The sequence below is a fragment of the Acanthaster planci genome, linkage group LG05 (genome assembly GCF_054643075.1).
Source record: "Acanthaster planci isolate LZ-2023a linkage group LG05, COTS_SCS, whole genome shotgun sequence".
In the NCBI taxonomy this organism is placed as follows: domain Eukaryota; kingdom Metazoa; phylum Echinodermata; class Asteroidea; order Valvatida; family Acanthasteridae; genus Acanthaster; species Acanthaster planci.
Window position 1 is genome coordinate 7458843 of NC_141781.1, and position 13611 is coordinate 7472453.

Here is a 13611-nt window from a genome sequence, read left to right on the forward strand (position 1 = left end):
TGGCATCCAAAAATACTAATTTTGACGGTGTCGTGACCATGCTTTTCCATTTCAAAATGGCAAAAAACCTGTCACGTTCATTCATTGATCAAAGAATCAAGTACATGTGTATGGCCCTTGGAACTTCATCTTTACCTGGCAGTGGGTATCCGGGTTTTGAGGCCGGAGAGGATAATTTTTTTTCTAAAATGACTCTCCAATTTTTCCGTTAAAGAACTCGTCTCTTTCACCCCAAAAGAAGGTGCCGGGTTAAAGTGTTGCCACTTTCGGTGGGCGGGTGTCTGTTTTCCCCGCCTCTGCTGGATACCGCACGTCCGAATGACTTCGGATTGCGATTCATTTTTGACATGCGCTGTTTAACTCTATTACATTTAGACTACCACGTGATCCCATGCATACATCTAGTTATCAACATACACGCATTTGGAATGTTAAAAAACACACTTGCAACACAGGTATATTTTGCTATATTGTGAGAGCTTTTTTAAAATTTAACCGCAAGTGAATGTTGCTTCCTGCCACAGTGCAACATAAAGTTGAGGACTTCGCAAAAGAGAGTGAATCCTGTGTATTTGTACTTAGATTTCGCCAAACCCCAAAATATTGTACACAAAATGACGCACGAGGCTCTCTGAAGGTAGTCTGTCTGTATGGCCCACGACTTCAAGTCATATTACAGGTACAAGCAAGCAACCTGGCACAAATCCATCTCTGATAGTGGCATCTGATGAAGAGTGACCTCTACGCCTGATAACCTGGCCACACTGTGGTGCTGCTAATGATATAAATGTAATGTCATGTGACCTGCTCAAAGCCAACACATTGGAAACATGAAATTTCGGTATTTTCTAATTCTGCAGGAAGCTTTCCATCAGTACATAGCACGCTGGATAGAAGTAAACCCCTTCAGCAACAAAGCTAGAGAGAGTGAGACTTTACTTCATTGTCTGACATTTTTTCAACATTTCTGACCAGACACAAAAAAGACCAGTTCAAATTTACTTTCTTAAATTTCAGGTTGCACTAAAACGTTTTTGAATTAGATGAAACAAGTTTCACAAGTTCCAAAGATTACACCCCCCACACACAAATAGACCATCCCTTTGATGTTTATTACTCCATTGTAACTGGGTAACAGCAGAGTGCAACTTTATTCTTATTTTGTTGTAACAGGTCATATATGAGAAGGGGGAAACAAGGGAAAACGGGGAAACTGATCCGAAGGAAGCTGTACGCCTGGGATGACAATTTGAAAAGACAAGCACTTTCTGTATTTTTTTTCTTTATTGTTTCTGTATTTATTTCAAGCATACCATTCTTGTGTTCAAGTTTCTTTGGGACGAAACCTGAAACGGCTTCTCACTATACCAGCAGTGGGTCAGTAACAATTTAGAACAGTGGGAAAACAATTCAATTAATTATTCTATGCTGACTTTAAAGTTTCCTTTTACAATTAAGCGGTGGATTGAAATTTCAAATACAGACGTGGAAAATTTAGAAAACAAATGTAAGATACCCTAAATGCTGATAGTTTTTAAAATTGTGACACGATTTCTTGCATAAAAACAAATATTATCATTTCTGTACATTCTTCTTCTGGACAGTTTCTAGATACATGTAGAACACTTGAAAGTGCTTTGTACAAAAGATTAATTAGCACACACACTGGTGTTACATGTATGCTACAGGTGTTAAGTCAAAGCAATTTATCCACAATATTCACAACAAAGTATGCACCTGTTACTAGATTAACACATTTATCCTTTTTAGCACATCCATCATAATGCAAAGGACCTGCATGTACAACATAATGACATCACACTTTGTCCAGTGCACTTTCCTATGGGGGCTCGATGGATCACATCACACCTCACTGCCATAGGGAAGCGAGCATGCAAATGAGGCATGACGTCATTACGTTATTCGTCTATAGGTCGCAAGCTCAACCAGGTACCGTACTCGTAGTCTGTGATTTCATCACCAAGGTAACAGAGAAATCTTGCATTTAATTCCAAAGCTCAACCCTAGAGCCAACACTGTTCATCACTTGCAACCATTTTGAAACAGAACTGTGAGAACTTCTATGTACATTGTAAACAGCTGTTTACATACATGTATATGAACATGGCATATGTAAACAAGGTAAACAAACATCTTGGTTCAAGAGGGCTACGAGTACAATAACATCCAATACGCTTATTCTGAACTAATGAATGGAATAGAATATTCATAAAATTGATTTTTTAAAAAATATACATACATATATTGTATCAATAGAAATTTGGTTTGCACATCAACAGTTCACTGGTTTGAAACAACAACTTCAAGATATTGTTGACAAACGAACACAGTAATTCACCTATCATAGTACATGTACACATGTCACAGCAGCGTTATGGTTGACAACAGTATTGGAAGCGCTACCCTTTCTTACTGTACAACTTCACAACGTACGACATGAAGTATTTAAAGCAAAGTATTCAATGTACGTTGAATACTGTAGAAAGAAATTTCTACACTTGCAAATATGTAGCTGTCATTCGTTACCCCACACATGACTAGCCTTAATCTCAGGAGACACCATTTCTGGAGTGGCACCAAGATCGCGCATGTATGCCATGGTCCTCAAACCTGTGGCGTTGGCACAATTGGCAAGTTACAATACCCACCTGGTCAAGAGGTACGTGTACTTGCTTTCAAGGCGTGGGACCATCAAAGTAATGGTGTTTCATGCTAGTCATTGCATCAATGTATATATGGCTTCCCAGACAGAACAAAAGACTGGGCACACAAGTCTCAAATACTTGAACAGGTGTCTGGTAGCATGTTTCACTGTACATCTTGTGCACACCAAATATTTCACCAACTTTTGGCAACTCTTTAATATTTGGTTCGAAACAGAACCTTAATTCCCTAGGGTGTATGTAAAATCATACTGAAATCGGAGGATTTGGGACTGTTAGGGTTAACATGTACCGGTATTCAAGGAATAGGGCCACTAAAGTAATGGCTTCTACATGTATAATGTGAGTAACTGAATCGGTCTGTATTTGACATGGACTCCAGCAAGAACCTAAGACTCAGTACACAGGTCTCAATAGGGTACTTGTGGAAGCGTCCAGTGCCATGTTTTGAAATACTATTGTTGCATGTGCAAACAGCATGAATTTATTTCAACTTAATATAGAATGGCAGCCACAGATTCTACCAGAATCTGAACATGGTTTCTCACAAAATTTTGGTATCTAGCTCTGAAATCCCTCAGTGGCCACTACAGAATGCCACAGTAACTCCTGACATAGAATTTCACATTGCTTCAATAAGTTCAGTAACATACACATGTGGCCTTTCATGTTGGTTAAGGAGAGTGGCATGTTAAGCTTATCCTAGCCTGAATCACCTTTCTGGTGATTTTTACTGAATTGGCCTGCACATCCACCTCCCCCAACCACGAACAAAAGTTAACAAAACCAAGGACAAAAAGCAAAAAAGTAGACTGAGTAAAAGATAACAGACATTCCAACTACTATTTAAACACCAGTACATGTACTCCATCGTGTGTTGTAGCTGGGTCCATCACAAGCCTGTTTAAAAGTCCAGTCACAAATCCTTTCACAAGACAAGTTACCAGTATACGAATAAGGTGTACAATGACAATTGTCACAGTTCAACTGAAGACATGTAGATGTAGCTTGTGACTTAGCTTCATACTGGATGACTTGTTATGGACTTGCAGGGTTTTGTGATGGTCTTGGCTGTGCTGGTATGTACATGTACGTCTACTGGCAGTGCACATTTTCCATATTAAGTATCCCATCATGGGCATATTCAATTAGCTTACACAGGGCAATCCTGACCTGGGATGGTCATGTGTACTGTCTCAAACAAGCAAGACAATGAGGACAAAATTCAAGCAAATTCAACTCTTGGACGCTAATCAAACGCACCCTAAGATTAAATTGGCCATGTTCTTTATACAAATCCATGCACCATTTCTATATATTGAGATGGGTTTCTAAATGGACTCGGCAAGTCACTGTCAAATCATTCATTTCAAAATTCATTTGAAATATGAGAATTCAGTGGTTGATGAGCCACTAACTAATGCAATGACTTAAATCATGACTCAAGCATTAGTGAGCCATCTTTTCTCAAATATCCATTAATATTAGCCCACAAGGCAATATTCTCAAAAATCTCTTCATTTTTTTACACAAATCTAACCATTAACTAAACAGAACTTATACATTGTAAGTCAGTGACTTGCCTTGCAGAAAACAATGGACTCAGGGCTTGATCATATTCTGCTTCAGGCCCTGGTAAAATAGGGCACCTGATCTAGTAAGGCATCAACCTCTACCCATGCACCACCGTCAAGCGTTGTCCCATGAAGCTGATCTGCCCACTTGCCTTCTGGCAAATAGACCTGCCGCTTCAGGAGACCAGGGTCTAACACAGGTGCTACTAGCATGTCGTTACCTATCAAGAACTCTGAGTCTATGCTTTGGGCAACAGGGTCCGTGGATGCTATCCACCACAGCGGCCGAATAACTGCAGCTGTTGTGTTGCCAGCTTCCATGGCAACCTGAAGCACCAAAGGAGCGATGGTCTCCTGGTGGAACTTAATGAACTTGTCTGTGGTGCTGACAGTCTCCTGGTCATACTCCCAGATGGGGATATTAATTTTCATGGCAGGGAGGAACGAAATAATGCCAAGCCATCGGAGTAGGAACTCTTTACTAGGGAGACACTCTCTGGAACACGATGGGTCATAATGCAGCCCCCTTACCTCAAGATCCGGCATAATGAATGGATACCCGAGAATGCTCAGTGTTAATGCTGTTGGAATGACAGATTTCAACCCGTTTTCATAACCCCATACTGACGTCTTTGGAATGGTTTGCATTATGACCGGAATGTCTTGGGACTGGAAAGCAGAACGCACGATGACAGGGCTGTTAGTCTCATTTGCAAGTTCAACGTATCGCTCTGTGAAAGTACACGGGTTCCGAAGATCTTCCACCGTTTGGAATTCAACTGGAAGGTAGCTCACTTGACCGTAGTCAAATGTAAAGAAACCAACCCCAGACATGCTCTGAAGACTCTTCAGTCGACTCCGGAACCAAGCGGTGGCATTAGTGCTGGTGACATCTAGAAGTCCCGCCACGCCCTCTTTCCATTTAGTGAGTCCAGGGACTTGTGATCTGGGGTCCTCAACTAAATATTGATGCTGGAGACCTTCTAGAAAGGCCTCGGAGTTGGTGCTCATGAACAGTGTAACTCTAGCACCTACGTCCAAGCCAAACTCCTGGATCTGTGCCAGAGTAGTTGCTATACTAGGGAATCTCATTGCATCGAATGCTAGATCACCTTCGCTGGTCATATAATCACAAGGGATCTCTAAAGACTTTGCCCCCAAACTGCTGTTGTAAATAGCAGTAGCAAACTCTAGAAGCATTGTCTCGTTAAAAGCATTCTCCCTGTAGCATGCAGGCACAGACCACATGGGGCTCTTTGACAAAGCCTGGTGGGGCAAAGCGTGAGGCTTCTTACTGAACTTGTTGGTCATCTTTTGGTGGACTGATGGCATGTCAACAGCAGCACACAAGGTGTACTGAAGTTTGGGAAGCTCCTCGTTGGGGTTAGGAAAGGGTGAGTCGTGATATGTGCTTTCAAAACACAATTTCTGACCATCTTCATTGATGCTGACAAACAGTGGTGACTCATCATTAACCATTATCCCAACCCCATGTGAGGCAATCCAGAAACGCTCCACAACTGGTCCAAAACTGCTGGCTTTGTGGCCTGACACAAATGGCGCACGTGATAGGTTCATCTTCTCCAATGGCCACTGCTGATTGGCTGACACACTCCCTCCATACCAGTGGATATTTTCAAAGCTGTAGCAGTCTCGATGGACCAGGTCGTGAGAAAATGCCTCCCAGGTCAAGTTGTAGCAGTCCACCCCCGACAGTTGCTCCCAGTGAATCAACAGTTTTGCAATGTCTGTGTATTCCAAACATAAGTTCCTTGAGTCAAAAGGGTCACAAGATGATGGCAACATGTCTGGCAGATTCCTTCCAATGAGGCCCCTGGTGATGTTGGCCCCATTAAAGTGCACGTCAAACTCCCGGGAGACTGCATAGAAGACGGCATCTCCGACTTTGTAATGCAACGGCTCTTCCACGTAGAAAACCAGGATGCAAGTGGTGGATGCAATGATGAGGCAGAAAAGCAAGACAACAGTGATCTTGAGTTTGATCTCACGAGGCCTCTTCAAGATTCGTATGGGCTTGGCAATGTCCACTTTGTCTGGATCCACAGTGCTGCTCGTTCGCTTCTTGATGTCACTGTGGTCAATCTGAGGCACTTCCAGAGAGATGGACCCATTCCCCTCTGTGTCGACGACGACTTGGGAAGTGGAAGGCGTGGATGCTGACGCATTCTCTGTCACCAACAGGGAAGTGCGAACATTAATGTTAGGTTCAAAGTTCTCCTGGACTCGCAACATAATGGCGGATGGTGGAGGTGAGTGTCATTAAAGCAAAGTTAAATTGAGGCTGACACCTCTGTTTTCAAGTATCCACGGCAAAAACTAACTGTTAGCAATGTGGTCAGCTACTACATGTAGTTACTTTGTTGGCATGGGACGCAGAAAGCATGGGTAAGTGTTTTGCATCCAAATATATTGATATCTGCAAGAAATAAAGAAGTCAGGAAGCAACTGTGAGTGAAAATGGCTGATAATGAACGACATGTTAGTGTATACATGTAGAGGAAAGGGGGAATCATGATTGTGCAAAAGCAAAGGTGTATTTGGGTGAAGACGTGCTAGTTTTGATCAGATCAGAAGTATAAACTGAACTCCAAAGAACTGGCATGTGGTACCGTATTTGTAGTCCAATTCCACTTTCCTAAATTTAGCCATCTTCCTTTGCATTTTCTCTCTGAGCTAAAGCATAGCAAACAATGCGACTGCTGCACAGTGGAGCCTCACCAGAGACTTCCACAAGAGCCAATCAACTGGAATTTGTCCACATTTTTCCCAAATTCTGTGGTGTGAAGGAGGTATTTAGCTTGCATGTACATGTATGTAAGTGGTTGGCAGCTGTGCAAGTTGTGCAAGTGTAATAGTTAAGTAGCACTGTAATGACAAGCCTTGGTAATGAATTCCAGTACCAGTATCATTTTCATAACAATTGCTTCACAAGTGCAACATAGCCCATGCAACAGTACTAATAAACAGTGTACAGGTGTATTACAGCATCTAGAGTTAATTCTATGGTTCTCTTTGTTTTTTACTTTGAGGGAAGGTTGGTCGGTTGGTTGGACAGGGAAAACAGAAGGGAAACATCACTCAATTTTTGCTGGAAATTCTTAAGATTATCGTTCTTTTCTTGATGGCCAGTTCCAGAGAGGATCAGTGACATAAAAAAAAAGTTTTTTCTTCAGTGGGAGCCAAAAATAAGGGTCAATCTAAAATGAAACCATAGAATGAACTACAGAGGCCCTTATCCAAAACAAAGCATGTTGGGTACCAACTTATAGATTTTTCTCAAGTCAACCGGTAGTACATGTACAGTATGTGTACACGTTCTCTTTACTTGAACTTCTAGGCACATGAAGCACAGTCAAAGATAACAATGGCTGTGCTTTACCTTGCTACAATGTACATCCAAACAATCTTTAAACTTTCTGATGGACTTTGAAAAATCAAGGGCACAAACGGGTGTAAAGTGTTCATAAAGCCAAAGAAAACTTCTGCTTCCTTTACATGGCATTTGAAAACAGGGTAGCAAGGTCAGAAAACTAAGAATTCAAGACAGAGGTATAACAGAACAATTACTGACTGCTATGATGTGGGACATGACGTTTTGATACTCTCCATGATGCACAGTTCCCTTCAGCTTCACCTTTGGTGCTATCAAGTCCCTCGGGTGCTACATCCTGTCTCACATCACAGCAGTCAATAATTGTCAACTGACGTTCAGTCACAATGCCAGACATAAGAGTCAGTCAAGAGTCAGGAGGTGGCCTTTGTCACATTTGAGTTGAATAGCTTGAGACTTGCTTTGCGAGTTTATGATTTGAGATGGACAAGCACAGATTTGCTGGGAACTGTGCACAATGGATCTCAAACATTGGGCATATTACTCTTGAATAAAACAGATTCTGGTTCACAGTTCACTCAAAGTTTAAGTAGCAAGTGTCATAAAGAAACTGAAACTGCTGCGCTTCAAGAAATTTACCCCAGCACTTTGCTTTTGCTTTCAACATTGCTCCAAAATTAACCAACCCTCAATTTTTAAGCACCTACCGGTATCTGTCGATGGAACCATGTACATGTATAATGAAAATACAGCATGCAACGTATGTCACTACAGAACATGAATGCACTACAGTTTCAAACAAAGGGTGCTATTAATCAACATGCTGTAGTGGCATCAGTTGGGACAGCAATCGCTGCAGCGGCAGCAGTGGGCATCAGCAGCAGCGGGGCTGGTAGAAGCCACTCCAGGTACGAAACAAGATGGCATATGTTTTACTTAGGAACAACATTCCTCCGGTTGTAAAGCACAATGTACATAAAACATGTACACATGTAGGGTAACAATCAATTACTGCTGAAGTGTAGTCTTCACGTGTGCCCCTTGTACCAATCTGACATTTTCCCCATTAGCCCGTCATTCCTTGGCTTGTGATGGGGTACTTAAATGCACACAGGGAGAAACAAAGGCCACAATCGGGACTACAATACATGCAAGAGAAAGGTAAAACAACAGAGGGGGTTACTTCTGAGAGTGTAATGCAATCACTGCTACAATGACAAAGACTGTGACACACAGACTCGGGATCTAGGATTTCCAGAGATGACAGTGCAGATCTATGACGGTGAAAGCAATGGCAGAACTGAAATTGATGATGATGTTGAAAAGGGTGGTAATAAAGCATGCAGCAGTCACATCAGTAACACTAAAACTATATCGGTTGACCTTCTTACCAGTGCTGTTTTCATGAGCTCCCCGGTATTTATCCAGTTCAATGAGTTTATCGTCATCATCCATGATGAGGCCCTATGTTGGATACATGTACTTCACATGTACAGCTACATGTAACAAGCAAAAAGGCAGTATCTCAGAATATGAGTCATTGATGAGTAACAGGAGCCGCCCTCGTTACACTTGAGAATCACAGCATACATATGACCAACCTTTGTAGTTGAATAACAGACTGGTTGGCTTCCCAGTTCTTATACATATCATGTGATATGACAGGTCTTTATTGCATTCTAAGAATGACTCAGTCCCAATATGTTAATTTAGTCATTTCACAACCAATCCACATCACAGCACGAACATGATCTCTTCATGACCAAATGTCTCCATGCTGTTACAGCTTACTCTGCTCCTGTCTACATGGATCACATTTTGGTAACATTTTCCAATCAAGCCTCAGGCCTCATGGTAAAGATTTTTAATTAAAAAAACAATTCTAAGATATCGTTAATTATTTCATTTATGCGATATGACCATGATGATGCTAATTGTTACATCCCAACTTTTCTCACGACCCCAACGTCTAAGGAACTTAATTTAGTCACCCCATGGAAGAAGGAAAATATGGTCATCCCAACCATGGGATAAACAACACATGCCCCAACCATGGATAAATTGGGAAGAGTTCCATACAGTATATGGACGCCAGTAATTATTCCCTGCAGTAACTTACTAGCCGTCCGGAAGCAAAACATGTCCAGAAAAGTTCAATTTAGGAAGGAAAAAACTAAGTGGTTACTTAGAAAACACTTAAAATTTTCTGACCAGTCTCATTGGCATGATCGGGTTTGTGCATACATGTACACAAAGTGTCAAGCGGCAACCATATAAACTCTTTCCGTGAAATTATTCTTTCGTGCCCTAACCATGGAGCCCCATGGCATGACAACCACAACAAAAACATGTTAACATTTCTTGATGTAAAAATCATTTAAACCAGGTAACAATTCTCCTAGAGGGAAGAGTTCCATATACAGACGCCAGTAACTTTCTCTACATTGTGCCCCATGAGCTATCAAAAAGCAAATATATGTAGAGGAAAGTTCAATGTAGGAGGGAAAAGTTGTTTACTTACGCCTGGACCGGTCTCATACTATTACTAGGCCTACTACCTGCTTTGTGCACAGACAGGACAGGGTGTCAAGTGGCATCTGTGCAAGCACAACAGGAACTTTTTCCCTCCTGGATTTAACCCAAGCATGCCAAGGGAAGAGTTCTACGGATGCTAGTAATTATTCCTGACAGTGACTTATAATTATCAGCCGTCACGTCAGAAAGCAAAGCATGTCCCGCAAAAATCAAGTCGTTATGCCTACTTAGAAAACACCTGTCCCACAGGGTTTGTGTACAGGGTGTGAAGTGGCGTCCGTACATGAACTCTTTCCCAACTGAATCGGGCATAGGCCTATGCCCAATTTTGGCAATGAACTGGACAAAGATGGAGCGGTGGACAAAAAGGTGGGATATAACAAAGACCCTGCTTCCTGTTTCTACCTCTGTGGATCAATCATCAGTACCTAATCACCTGATCCATGTGATCAGCCATGTCAGCTCAGCTGATCACTCACGGTCCAAGACTTCCGGTTTGATAGGCCTATCGATGAGTCCACAATTTTGTTCAAATCTGTTTGTGTTTCATCTTTTCAGCCTTTTCTCAGACATTTCAGACATTGTAATATAAGTGAAGTATCGGGGTGATGAGGTTAGCTTCCAAGACTTACCAATAGTACGGCCTACAACGACCCGTAATCAGGGCCCTACGTACATGTACGTATACTCCGCCATAGACGTGACCTATTAATGTACATTTATACGTATGCGTGTACCCGCGGCGGATTACGAACACTGTAGTGTAATTTATTGCTGGCGCAGCCAGTTTCGTTTTTCCCGTATACACATGTACAACTAAGGCTACGTCTATGTCAGCATGAATTTCTATATCCAGCAAGAAATGAGACCGAGGGGTACCCCCAACATGTCCAATCGCTATACACACTCTAGACTATTGTTATCTAATACCCCCCCCTTGTTCTCTCCTCACGTTGCTTCATTATGTGAATTTCCCATCCCCACCTAGTACCTCGGACGCGACGTAGCCACAGTAGACGCAGCCTTCAAGAGGAAGAGTACCAGCGAAAACACCTTGAATTAACACAATGATATAAAATTTTGAAAATACATGTACATGTACCACACTGTGAACATTAAATTTTTTTGTATGACACAAAAATCTGACTTTTTTCAGAAGGTTTTAGACCATGCTTACATTGCATTGTAAAAATGATTTGCAACTTTGCTCAGGCACAAATGAATGGAATCAACTTGTTTCTGTGTCAACTACGGGCGGAGATTTCCATCACATGTGAGGGGGGGGGGATTTTTTGAAGAGTCATCCATATGCCGAGCGTGAAACGGCACAGGGTACAAGGTCCCACTTCATTCAGGGGTGGCTGCGGGTGCACACAACGCCAGTGACTTGAAAAGTAGGAGGATGATTATATGTGTATATATATATATATATTGTAAATTCTTTTCCTAGATTTCATTGTGAGCATCTGTTGGAGTTTCAGCACACTCTCTCGCTGTGGTTTTTACGGGTGTGCACATCCTGCAGCCGTCTGACAAAAATTCCGAAACTTCTATTTGTCAGCTTCTTTCTGTCTTTGCAAGAAAAGCGGGCTGACGTTTTAGCTGAATTTGCAGTGTACGTTTTTCTATCACCGAAATGGCAGATAGAAATGAAACGTGTAGGCTTATTATACTCTTCTGCTTTTCACTGAAAAAACGATCATTACTATATACTCAGGCAACCGAAAAGTGGTCATCTAGATGTTTTCCCATTTCAGAGAAGCAGAAAGGTACAAGAAACGTTATTTTTTAAGGAAACTTTTTAAGTTATGCAAGCTTTTCGACTATCAATAGAGGATAACTTCCCGAGGGCAATGAATCTCTGCCGAAACTTGGAAATAGAAACTCGAAAACCTTCGATCTGCTTTTATGAGTTCTCGGTAAAAAAGCGCAGTTAATGTCCACTTTTCGTCCGTCCAGTGAAATTTCAGGCGGAAAAGCAGAAGCTAATACATCCAGTCAGCTTTCCTTATTGACGAAAAGAAACTGAACTAAACAAAAAGAAAAAATTGAAAAGTGGAACTGTAAAAATGTTTAATATGCCCTTTGGTTATTCTGAAAGAAAACGTGATGTCCACTTTTGGCGCCACCTGCACATCAACGCTGACACTGAGGTTATGTGTATCGACGGGGGGCCCCGGGGCCGAGGGTGTAGAGTCTCAGCCGCGGGGCTTCAGGCTCGGGCTAATAACCTTTCATTCAGTAATATTCAGTTTCTTGAAGACCAGCTCTATCAGGGGCCTGAATCAGATAAGATTATGACTATCCCGATTTTTTTGATAGTAAACGCAAATCTAACGTTTCTGCGTTTTTCTTATTCGGGGAGCTACTAGAGTTCGCCACATGTTTGCGTACTATGATGCCCCTAGTCTAGTGCTAGTAAGGCCTATTACAGCCATTTTTCAAATTATTGATATTTAAATATTACACAAATCTTCCTACGGGACCTCGTTGAAATTGCTACTATTTACACACCTTGTCCTTAGTTACACCACCTCTGGACCGAAATATTTCACTTTGCGGACTACCTGTACATGTATAGTGGAGTGCCCTAAATTGGTGCATACCAATTTTCGCGCATCCATCTTTCTCGTCGTGGAACTCTTCAACGAAATTATGCACTGACGTTAATTTGCTGTCGACGGTTTGATCGTCACTTTGACGTTTCTCTTTTTGCAGCTAAGTGCGAATTAAAAGCTTTTCCTGGGAGAATTGGGGAAAATGTCAACAGAACATAAAGCTTTACTTTACAGACTAAATACAAAAATGAATCGTTTGAAATTGTCTAGAAAATGGCTAAATGATCGCTGTTCGTTCACGATCGATGCTGGACATCCGATACAGGCACTATTAATGACGACTTCGATCAACACTCACCAAATGTTGAGGTCGTTATAAAAATACGGATCCTGAAAAAGTACTGCTCACCTTATTTTGAGGTTCCCGTTGGCGACGATGGCCGCGGATTCGGTGGCACTGTGTTTTGTGACTTGTTTCAGAAATACACGTAGAAAGAGAAGTTTTGTCATAATATCCGGACAAATAACTTATATTAAAGCTAATTATGAAAATTTAATTTATTCAAATTCAACTTCAAATTAAAATGAAAAAAAATCTAGGAGAATGAAAAAGAGGAAGTTATGGGAAGTCAAGCTATTGCGAATAAAAGTGTTTTTCCCCTTCAAACTGCATCACTAAACCAAAATAATTTATGCAAAATTCAACACACGTTAACTGGCAGATTTTTCAGAAGAAGGCATTATTTTATACCAATACCCCCCATAAAATGACGTTTGCAACGTACGTTCGCGAATTATGGTGACGTAGTTTTCTGAAGCCGATCCCACTGTTTGCAGATGACACTTTGTCCTGTCGCTTCGGTGACATCCGATGATCTTTATAATACACGTATTGTTCTTTATATTAT

General features: G+C 41.5%; 1 protein-coding gene across 8 annotated transcripts; it reads right to left on the reverse strand.

The window, feature by feature from the left end:
* Positions 1-1265: 1265 nt before the first annotated feature.
* On the reverse strand, positions 1266-13134 carry LOC110988061 (alpha-galactosidase MYORG-like). 8 transcript variants are annotated; one of them, XM_087137458.1, is made up of 3 exons: positions 13113-13134; positions 9002-9106; positions 1266-6447 (listed from the first exon to the last, which is right to left on the reverse strand). In XM_087137458.1, exons 2-3 carry the CDS (start codon positions 9063-9065, stop codon positions 4310-4312), a joined length of 2202 nt encoding a protein of 733 aa, XP_086993584.1. In that variant the 5' UTR covers positions 9066-9106; positions 13113-13134; the 3' UTR covers positions 1266-4309. The 8 variants fall into 8 exon arrangements, with proteins under 8 accessions (XP_086993584.1, XP_086993581.1, XP_086993576.1 ...); XM_087137455.1 differs by lacking the exon at positions 13113-13134 and adding an exon at positions 11137-11283; XM_087137450.1 differs by lacking the exon at positions 13113-13134 and adding an exon at positions 10778-11096.
* Positions 13135-13611: the final 477 nt, after the last annotated feature.

Coding starts and splice junctions, on each gene's coding strand:
- LOC110988061 (XM_087137458.1), bottom strand. CDS start 9,065: ATGGATGATGACGATAAACTCATTGAACTGGATAAATACCGGGGAGCT. Junction 6,448..9,001: donor AGCTCATGAAAACAGCACTG/GTAAGAAGGTCA, acceptor TGTTGGTGACAG/AGAATGCGTCAGCATCCACG.